We start from the raw sequence: 11684 nt of genomic DNA, 5'->3' as shown, positions 1-11684 counted from the left end.
GTTTGGCATCTGGTTTAATCACAGTTAAAGTTTCTTTATGAATTCTCTTAAATGGACCAATAAAAATCATGCTTGTCATTCATAATTAACAGCCTACATTCAAATACTGAACATCATAAAAATTTGAAGGATAATATAGGTTATCTCCGGATTATTCTGTCTCTGTCTCATTTGACTTAAGAGTGGTAGGTGATTCTTATCTTTTTCAAAAGCAGATGATTTTATATTGGCAATGCTTTAAAGGAATAACACATTTATTTAGAGATGAGTCCAGAGTGGGAGATACTTTCAACCTGAAATACAAAATGAAAACAATACAAACAAAAAAAACTGCTTCCCTATAGAAAGACTAGGAAGGTTGCCCTGGAACTTGATTAAATATTTAAGAAATACCTGCACAAAGAGAGTGTTTCTAAAATGTTCTTTGCTGTTTGGCCCCAGGTGTCCTGAGCTTGTGTCTCCCCCTGTGCTGTAATGTTTATCTTGGAAGAACAAGAAAAGGAAGTGAAGATAATGTAAGGAGGGAACCTGACTTGGCAAGCCTCCAGGTCTTCCCTATGGAAAATGCCTCCAATATGGCAGAAACAAACATTTCCAAAGGAATACTTTTAGAAAACTGTTTGCAGGGAGGAAGTGATTCTTAGAATAAAGTGGATCCATTGGGCTAATTCACTTTGCAATTGCCTTTGCAGGACTGAACTATTTGGCTAACCACCTCAAATTCTGTATTTCCTCAATGGATTCTAAGCTCCTCAAAGGTAGTGATTATTCCACTTTTGCCTTTACATCTCAAGTGTCTTTATAGTAGGCTTTTAATAAATGTTTGTTGAAATTTGTTTTTCCTGTGATATAAAGGGCCTTTATGGAAGTGACATCTTGACCTACACCACTTCCTTCCATTTATTATTTTACTATGATTGAGACTAAGCTTTAGTTCCTTCTCATGATTCTGTTTTGTTTTGTTTTTAAACCTAAAAATAATGGAAAAATAAAAACTAAAGGCTAGGAAATCAAAATATAGGCTTCCAAGATCATGAATCCAACAAAATGCTAGAATGGGAAATTTGAGGGTTAGATATCTGATATAAAGTGACTTGTGAAACAAGGGTGTTTCATTAGGCATAAGAAATTGACATGAAATAGTCTGAAAATAGGTTTTACAAATGGAATCAGTTTATCTTATATGAGAATTACAATTTTCAAACAGACTAGAAAATACTGTAGAGGTTTAAAGTGTTACCTGATAGGAGATTATGGAGGATACTAGATTCAGGAGATGTTAAACTCATCTTTAGCCAGATATGTCTATAAAATTGCATTTCCTATAATGGGGCAAAGTGGAAGGTGCTCTTAAAGAGTGGGAGGAAGTGGGAAAGGAAAGATAAGCCTTATCTATAAAACTTATCCATTTCCCACACTGAGCTACTACCAGAACCTCAGCACCCTAAATTACATTCTCCTGTCCAGAGTCATGTTTGGAGTCATCAGCACCGAATACTATCATTATTGAGGTCAGATGAGGTTGGGAGAGCCACTACCAAGATTTCCTTCATTAAAATTAATATAATTTCCACTGGGTCAGAACAAACATGCTCATTCCCAAGGACTTGTTTTTTCTTTAGTGATGGAGAGAACAACTTTCTTCTTTCTAAAATATTTATGTTATCCAAGAGAAACTTGGTCTTCATGTCTATAGAAATGCTTCTGACTTGTTCTTGGGGAAAATGCCTCACAACAGTGTTGCTCAAGTTAAAATAAGAAGAACACTGAATAATGAATTCTTTTAAAGGGAGACACCAGGTCACATTGGTTTCATTCAAGACTCCCAGTTCTCCTTTCTCAAAAGATCCATACCTTTTCTCACATTCTTACAAACTTAACTGAGGCCAATAAGAAAGTTCAAAGCCAGTTACTAAATACCTTATTAAGGAAAATTTGCATCTAAATTGCTCCATTCAGATATACCTCAAGCGTTTCCCTGGACTATTTATGGCTCTTTAATTGGTAACACTTGAAAACTATAGTTTGGAACCAGTGTATTACTACATCTAGTTGTTTTAAGATCAGGCACTTCATTTCACAAACAGAAACATTCAAAGGAGTTTTTGGTCAACTGGTCAAAACAGCTGAATTCTTCATAAAAACACTTACCATTGAAATTAAACTGCAACTTTATCAATTCTCCATTTCTATTTTAGAAATTGGGTCATTAATAGTGCTTACATGAAGGAGATAAATAACATTCCTATGTGTTTCATCCACAGGAGCAAAGATTGTCCAGAACTTTTGGGGCTTTGGACCCCAAAATGTAGTATTTTTTTCAACGCATATATAAAAATACAGTAGATTTCTTTCTAAAAGATAAATCTTAGGTGTTAATTCTATAACTTGGTCTTACACATTTCAAAATGTAGACATATGAAAAATATTAAATGTGCAAAAGGCTCTTTTTTATGTACATTTTTAAACACAATCGTACTTTTAGACAAGTTGAAAACCTATTTTAAAAAAGCCTTTAACCTCACAGAAATCCTGGTCAGACTAGAGCTTTTGCTTGTTGAATTGTAAACATTTAAAATGCTAAGAGTTTTCTCAGTTCTTTCCCAGCAACTCACTCTCAAACACATCAAGTCCTGCTTTGAGGTAAACCTGAGCTGAATTGATGCTGTTCAGCACCTTGGATAGGGCTGCTTGAAGGGTCTCATTTGACAGATGTAATTTGTCATGCTCCCAAACTTCATGGAGTATGGAAAACTGGTGGGTCTTCTCATCCAGTCTGTATAGAATATTTCTGAAGAGAAACAAAGAACATTTTACTGTTTTATGAAGAAAAAATAGTTCAGTAAAATCATATTCTTTCAAATAACTAATGTTTTTATTTCAAAAGGCACAAATAACAACTAAGAGAGAAATAGGCTTGAACCCTTTAAATTAGGTGATTGGTAGGACATAAGAAGATCAACTCCAACACCATTTCTATCCCTTTTCTATTTTGTACTCACTTTCTTTCTCAAATTCCAATTAAATGTTAAGAGTATGTACTATTACAGTCAATAGATATCTACCTTTGGAAAAAGAAAGTTCTCCTTCCTACCTATTATATGACCAATAAAAAAATTACTTATTCTCTCAATGTCTCTAAGCATCTCTTTTGAGCCTTTAAATGGCAGCTTGGCACCTGACAAAATAAATGATATCAAGGAGTTTCCTCATGGGGAATATCCCACACCAATGGTTTCAAAAGTCTGACTTTTTTAAAGGAAGAAGTATGTCAGGTATACTGTTGGTTAAGTGTAGGACATCTTCCTACTGATACTTAGGTAGAATCCTTTGGCAGAAAAGTATTTCTTTAATTATTACATTTTTTTCCAAACCTCTTTCTTAGTCCAAATCAGTTTAAGCACCAATAAAACTAAAGTAAAAATTAAAAAAGACATATGGGCAAAATTTACTCCCTTCTTTTTATATTTTTATATTTATATATCTATTTTATATAACCTCTGAAAGATGTAAGATTCTAATACCCGGGAATGGGGGAAGTACAGAGAAGAGGAATCAATGGAATCTAAACTGATTTCTTGGTAAATTTTTAGTCCTATCCTGCTCTAACTTGGTTAGCTCTCATAATTCTATATGCCTGTATCCTTGGCACCCAAGGGAAGAGGACAACTTGGACATTTTGTACTATAAACACTTGGTATATATTTATTTGTCATTCATCATATGACCCACTACTGATAAAAATTGTGGCATGCCCATAATTCAATTTAAAAGCATTTGCTGAAAGCCTACTATGTGCTAGGCATTGTGTAAAGATCAGAGGAAATAAAGGCAGAAATGAAAAAAATTCTTTCCCCCAAAGAATATATAATCTGATTTAACCATATTCATTTATACAGACTAATATAACAAGGAATATTATCTCCAAGAACATGAAGGTAAGCCCTTATCCTCTCTCCCCTTAGGCCCTTCTGTCTTAGACATAATCTTAAAGGTGATGTTCACTTGTAATGATAAATGTATTCTAAAAATTATTCTTCCCAATAAATAGACATGGAAGGCAAGGAGAAACCATTAATTGTAATATAATGGATAATCTGTCTGGCATGACATTGGGAAGATATAGGCTTCAATTCTTCCTTGGACATCAAAAAGGGACAAGATCAAGGTGGAGGCTTTTATTAGCTCTGATTCTTGGTTTTCTCTTCCATAAAATAGGCACAGTGGTACTCATAATCCTTATTTCATAAAGTTATTTTGCATTTCTCATGAGATACTATGTGTAAAGTGCAAATTGTTAACATGCCAGATCATATATTTGGTGCTTTTAAAGTTTGCAAGCTGACCATACATGATAACAGTTGAATTTTATAATAACCTTGGGAGCATAGGCACTATGGGTTTTATCATCTAATTTTTTTAATTGTTTATTTAATTAATTAATTTAGAATATTTTCCCATGGTTACATGATACACACATTTCCCTTTCCTTCTTCCTTACCCCCTCCCAGAGCCAATGAGCAATTCCACTGGGTTTTACATGTATCATTGATTAAGACCTCTTTCTGTATTATTACTATTTGCAATAGTGATCATTTAAAGTCAACATCCTCAATCATATGCCCCCATCGAGCCATGTGATTAATCAGATGTTTTTCTTCTGCATTTCTATTCCCACAATTCTTTCTTTGGATGTGGAGAGCATTCTTTCTCATAAGTCCCTCAAAATTGTCCTGGATCATTGCATTGCTGCTAATAGAGAAGTCTATTATGTTCGATTGTGTGTATATCAGTCTTTGTGTACAATATTCTCCTGGTTCTGCTCCTTGCGCTCCACATCAGTTCCTGGAGGTCCTTCCAGTTCACATGGAATCCCTCCAGTTCATTATTCCTTTGAACACAATAGTATTCCATCACCAACATATATCACAATTTGTTCAGTCATTCCCCAATCGGGGGGCATCCCCTCATTTTTCAATTTTTTTTGCCACCACAAAGAGTGCAGCTATAAATATTTTTATACAAGTCTTTTTCCTTTTATCTCTTCGGGGTACAGACCCAGCAGCTATACCAAAAGGGAGGCAGTCTTTTAAAGTCCTTTGTGTATACTTTCAAATTGCCTTCCAGAATGGTTGGACCAATTTACAACTCCACCAGCAATGCATTAGTGTCCCAATTTTGCCACATCCCCTCCAGCATTTATCACTTTCCTTTCCTGTCATATTGGTCATTCTGCTGGTGTGAGGTGGTACCTCAGAGTTGTCTTGATTTGTATTTCTCTAATTGTCATCTAATTTTAAAGGTAGGAAATTGATGCTCAGAGTAGACAATGCAGGGGAAGAGGACTTGGATTCAAAAGGATTCTGATGTCAAATGCTGTCACTATGTGTAAATCACTTATTTTCCCTGTGTTTTAGTTTCTTCATCTTATCAATAAAATGATAAGGCAGTAAACTAAGCATCAGGTATAGTCAGTAATACTTGAATTCACATTCTGCCTCAGACACCTGAAAAAATTACTTAATAGTTCTTAGCCATAGTTTAATCATCTGTAAAACTGGGTTAATAATAACATTTAAGGTTGTGATGAAGTGAGATAACATACAGGAAAACCTTGAAGTATGAGGGCAGGTAGGTGGATTGAGGGTCAGGTCTATAAACTGGAGGTTCTGGGTTCAAGTATGGCCTCAAACACTTCCTAACTATGTGACCCTGAGTCACTTAATCCCTACTGCCTACTCTTTACCACTCTTCTGCTTTGATTCCAATACTTATTATTGATTTCAAGACAGAAGGTATAGTTAAAAAAAAAAAAAGGACAACTTTGAAGCACAACATGTGTTACTAACTAAACTGCTATTATTATTCTTGTTATTTAAAACAATAACAACAATAAAATGACTGGGTCAGGCATATGGCCTCTTAATTCCTTCTTGGTCTAAATCTATGATCCTATCACTTAATTAAGGTCACAAATCCATTAATATTATAAATATTGATCCTTTCCCTGATTTCCTCATCTCCTTTCAAAACAGTAGTATCTTTTCCCTCCCACAAGTTATTTTTCTTTTTTTTTTGTATTTACATCTATCTATGTTTGGGGATTGTCCCGCCAACAGAACATAAGCTTCTTGAACACAATGTGTGTGTTTCTGTGTGTGTGTTGTCTTGGTATCTAGCATGTATGGTATCTTGTAAATGTTTTGTAGATCCTTGTCGAATGCTTTTTCCAGTTCTAAATGTATCTGAATAATCATTATTAGTCATATTTCCCATGATAAAAATGATCAATGAAAATATTTTCCCAGAATTTTCATAAAGATAACAGAACATTCTTTAGAAGAGGCCCTATACAAATAATAGAAATCAAATGAGTTTATTAGACTAATTCAAGGGGTCTATAAGTACCTTAAATCTTTACCAAGAGGCTTTTTGATGACAAATCAGAGTACTAAAGTTGGAAAGAAAAAAGGATGAAGTGATTTTTTGAGAGCTCCCTTAAATGTCTGAGGTGAACACATTTGATAGAAGGAAACATCAAAGAAAGAAAAGTATGCTAGCCATTCCATTAGTAACCTAATTTTCTGACCTCCCAAGCAGTACTTCCAGATTTGTAATACAAATTCCAGGAGTATCCTCAGAAAAGAGAGATGATGGCAAGAGATACTCTGCTTTGGATAATAACAGAATTTTCTGATAGATGATGGAATGACGCCCAGAGAAATGGTGATTTAGAATAAGCTATAGAAGTCTACATCTTACAAAGTTATATATTCAGAGAAATACAGGTGTAGTATATGGGAGTAAAGACAGGATTTAAAGGTTTAATATAAGGAATATAAAGTATTAAAATGTATTTTAATTTTTATTCATTGAATATTATGTGTTAACATCTCCTCATTTCCCTTGTGTTTTTAGTTCAATAAATAAACCAGAAATATAAAGCTATTTCACATTTGGAAATATCACATAATTTGATCCCTTCTGTTTTTTTTTTTCATTTTACTATCAATTATTTTCATGTAAAATTGAAAGCACCTCTTTAGTAACAGGGCACTGCTTAAGAAACTGTCCAACTCAGTATGATTACCTTAAGGAAGAACAATAGTAGAGTCTTCCCAAGTAGGGCTACCATTCAGATGGCCGAGGCACTGCAATAAGAACAGTCTCAGTGGAAGGTCTAATGAACATGGAACTGATTGAAAGACTATTTCCATCTGTCTAACTTCTACTGGATTTAATAGCAGCCATGAAACACAGAACCACATACATATTATGTGATTATTAAATGTTAAATATCGTTAATGTTCAATTTAATGAAAAGGCAGCATTAATAATCTATGTTCATAGGGGTTATAAGATTAGTCCCTTAATGTGAATTCACTTAATCATGAGCTCAGACTCAGTATATTTACATACAGTTTCTAGCTCTCATTGCAAGAAATCATTTAGAGGAAAAATGATGAAGAAGAAGAAAAACACAGGAATTTTCAGACCTCAAAACAAAACAGAACAAAAACTGCAACAATAGTTTTGATCAAGTAGGAAAACACACACATATATTTTTTCAATGGCAACAATAGACCTGGTTTAGGCAATAACTAGAATGTGCTTTCTCTAACTAGTAAACAACCCAATAACATACTTTCTAAATGCCTCTAAACAAGCCATGTGAATAGAAATGGATCATTTGCTTGGGTTGTGAAACTCTACAAGGAGATAAACACATTTTCCATATGGTCTGTGATTCAAGGGGTAGGCTGGTGGCAAACTCTTATAAAAGATAAATAATCATTTCCATTGTTACCCAACCAGAGTACAAATCAGCATAAAACTAAGGAACTTGGTGGCTACAAATGACACAGGTTCTTCCATCATCAGTGAAGAGAGAACCTTTATTTGGGCAGTTGATATCATTTAAGTCTCACTGATACATTGAGATGATGAAATAGGTCACCTCGTCTCAATGAATTGTAATTCCTTGAAGGCAAAAGGAATTGTATAAATATCTTTCTCTAAATTTTTGTGACAAGTATAATTTTGTCTCCTGATTTTCCCAAGACTCTTATCTTTCTCAATTACTTATCCCTATGCTTCAAACTATTTTGTCTCTTTAGTTATATAGAATGAATTTCTGTACTTGAAGTCCTTATGAAAGAGCTCATTATATCATTTTATTTCTTATTCTTATTCAACTTTTCCACTAGAAGGATTATAAAAATCTTTTGGATGTAAAATGTATCGTTGTTCCATATTTCCTTCTGTTTCAGAGTTTCAGAACAGCCTTAATGGAAAGAATTAAGGCACTATACAAGTACTAATGTCCAATATACTTCCCAAGAAAGGCGAATAAGAAAATACAACTAGAGAAAGAAAAGATAAGAAACCATCAAAAACCATTTCCTTTCTGAAGGGGCTATACCTCAAGGAAGCTCCTTCTCTGACTAGTTATACCACCTCTTGACCTAGTCAATAAATTGAAAGGCATGGATGCCTGGGCATGTTTTTTAAGCACCTTGCCCAGGCACAAAAATTATTTGTTAGAACTTTGTATACAACTTTGTATTTGAGGGAAGATGGCAGTGACCTAATTCCTACCCACTGCAACAAGCTTTTATTAAATAAATGCAGGACATCTATAGGTTGACATCTTTAAACTGTCTCTAGAAGAGCTCTCCAAATCTTTTGAAAGGGGGAAAAGAGGTTGCAGTTGTAGCTTCATGGGTTAAAACAACAAAAAACTTTCATTGAATATGGAGAGGTCAGCTATGTTATAGCAACTAAATCAGTTTGAATTTCTCCTTTGGGTTTTCACACGTTTCTCCTTTCCTAGTCTCCTATATCCTCATTTGTAGGCTTCTTTCTTGTTCCTGTTTCATTTGTAGACTTTAGCTCTCATTGGATGGTGTCTGGAACAGTTTAGCTAGTTCAGCAAATCTGACTGGGGTAGCTCTTTGTAAAGAGAATTGATAGCTATGTAATGTGGCTAAAATTTAAACAGCGAGCATTAACTATAGCCACCTCTGTTTGCTCCATCTGAAACATAAATATATATTTTACCCTTGAACATGTCTCTTTTGTTCATGTGTAGATCAGCATTTTTGACCAAAACATTTGAGTCAGTGGCCTTGTATCCATATCGCTGATGGCACAGAACCTGAACTTTAAATGTGTTTTGATTTTGGTGTGTATGGGGCTGTTATACACAAGTGTCTTTTCTTTCCTTTATGATTTGTCCACCTCTGGAGTGATAAATCAGGGCCAGAACCAAATCTATAAAAGCCAGCCATTGTGCATCTATCTAGAATTACACAAGGCCATACAAGCTCAACAGCTCAATTCAGATTAACAACAAGCATTTATTAAGTATCTACTATGTAGCAGGTATTATGCTAGGCATACAAGGACAAAAAAAAAAGACAGTAATAATTGCCCTTGAGAAGCTTTAAAAGTGAGGATACAACATGTAGGCAGATAAATATTGGATAAAGATAACTGAGGAGCTAAAGAGAATTACCAATTGATAGGAAATCAGGAAGATTTCAAAAAAGAAAAAGCACCTGAACTGAGTCTTGAAGAAAAAAAAAAGGTTTTGAGACAAAGGACTGGCATATAGAATGGCAAAATAGACTGTCTAATTCAAGGAACTCAAGGAATTCCAGTTATACTGGAATATTGAATAAGTGAAAGGAAAGAATAAAAAGTATTATCCAAGATTAGGAGTTTGACATTTATCTTATAGACAATGGGATCACCAAGGGAATAGTATAATAATTTGTATGACAAGCTATTAAAATAAGGTGGAGGTGGGTTTTGAAGGTCTTTAAATGAAAAGCATGGGATATGTATATAGTGATGTAATTTAATGACTGAGAAGCCAACAAAACATTGGGAAGTTTGGCAAAGGGGCACATTTGGGAAGTAGAGATAGAGAAGATGATGCAAAGTCAGTGGTGGAAACAAAAGTGAGAAGGGAATTCAGACTGGGTTCCATGTTGAGCACAGTCTCCAATAACTGGGTGATAGATTCCTTGCCAAAACATGTTTTCTCTCTCATATATGCAGCCTTAATCCAAATCAGGATCATTTCTCTGTGAGAAAAATGAACTAGTGGGACCTTGGCAGTCCATCCACATTTCAATAAATCATCATGGTATTTGCATACATATAACACAGGTTTCATAGGTCCTTGGATAGACACAGACATAATTAAAATATTATTTAATTGAAATCACTTTAGTAAGCTAACATGTTTAAAACAGTATTAATTCTCTCCCCCCACCCCAACCCCCATACCTATCTGGTAAAATCTCTCCCATCATCTGTAAGTATTTGGAGCTTATGAACGTAATTCATTCAATTCGCCTGACCCACACACAACAGAAAGAGACTACTAAGAGGAAAGTGTAATACATTATTGATGACACTAATGAAATTACAACACCCATCACTCATTTTAATGGGTCTATTTCAATGACACTCCACTGTGACCTGAAAAGAGCAGCCCCAAACTAGGAAACCTAATTAATAACTCCAGGCAGCACCATTGAGGGAGATGATGCATCTTTGTATAACTGACAAATCTTTCCTACTCAACTAAGGCAAAAGGACAGATGAGATGAATTTGGGAACAAAATCACTGAGAAATGTGAGGAGTCATTTCCATGTGAATATTTACATTTTTGATGGAAATGAAGGGCTTTTCTTTTCAAACACTGATTTTTTATTATCATAAAAGGGGATGGGGTACCAATATTTAGAAGTTTGAATTACTAGCATCATACTTCATGTTGACAAGTATGTTCTGGCTTTCAAATCAGGAAAGAAGTACATACTGAATTTAAAAGGAGAAGACCAACTAGGTTTCAGTGAAATATGGGCAACTCCTAAGGATATTATTTTGTTAATACTAATCAGGGTATTTGTTCCAAAACAAGGATTTCTTTTGGGAATTTGACTATCACATTCCACAAAAGCTTATTAAGCATGCTAGTTCTATTTATAAATATTATTTCATCTAAGGTTGTATCTGGTCTACAATTACCATGTAAAACTGATTACTGAGGCAATTATTATTTTCCGTCAAAGTCTAGAGCTGTTTGAGTTAAAATAGCTAGACAAATGGGGCAGAAGAAAAGGAATCATAGTGTTATTTTGGCAACTCTGAGATACTAAATCAGCACCACCAGAAATGTAGAGTTTTGTCAAACTCAACTGGAAGTAGGAACCACTGATCCTTAAATAAGCCTCCCTGCGGGCTACATATTAATTTAGTTTGAAAATGTAATGTTATCTGTGTTTTATTTTTGTTTGTTTTGTTAAGTATTTCTTGATTATATTTTAATCTGGTTGGGGTAGTACTCCTTTTGGGCAGCATATGGGCAGAAGGTTGCCTTTTTGATGCCTCTGATATAGATAACTTTGTCAATAGTTTAAGATGGAATTTTCATCACTCTATATACTCCTTTCATGGACACAGAGAGCAACCCTTTGATGTCCAACTAGATAGTCTTCAAAAGTTGAGGGACCAAAAAATTAATCAAATTATAGCCAACTTGGTGAGGAATTTATTTATTAGGATAATCATATGGTTTCCCCAAATTTTGTTAATGATATGGTCAATTTATGTTGATGGTTTTCCAAATACTGAACCATCTATGCATTCCTGGTATAAAACCATCATA

At 34.4% G+C, this 11684-nt stretch overlaps 1 protein-coding gene across 8 annotated transcripts in view; it reads right to left on the bottom strand.

Moving 5' to 3' along the window:
* Positions 1-236: 236 nt before the first annotated feature.
* The window catches only part of NAALADL2 (N-acetylated alpha-linked acidic dipeptidase like 2), a 1419153-nt gene continuing 1407705 nt past the window's right edge, over positions 237-11684 (bottom strand). For all 8 annotated transcript variants that reach the window (XM_056808005.1, XM_016424651.2, XM_016424653.2 and 5 more), the window contains one exon: positions 237-2791. In XM_056808005.1, the coding sequence (XP_056663983.1) occupies positions 2593-2791 (199 nt within the window). In that variant the 3' untranslated portion in view covers positions 237-2592. The remainder of the gene's footprint in view (positions 2792-11684) is intronic.

The sequence above is a fragment of the Monodelphis domestica genome, chromosome 8, assembly GCF_027887165.1.
Source record: "Monodelphis domestica isolate mMonDom1 chromosome 8, mMonDom1.pri, whole genome shotgun sequence".
Lineage (NCBI taxonomy): Eukaryota > Metazoa > Chordata > Mammalia > Didelphimorphia > Didelphidae > Monodelphis > Monodelphis domestica.
Note: the sequence above shows the minus strand (reverse complement) of the source record. Positions and strands in the feature narration are given on the sequence as shown.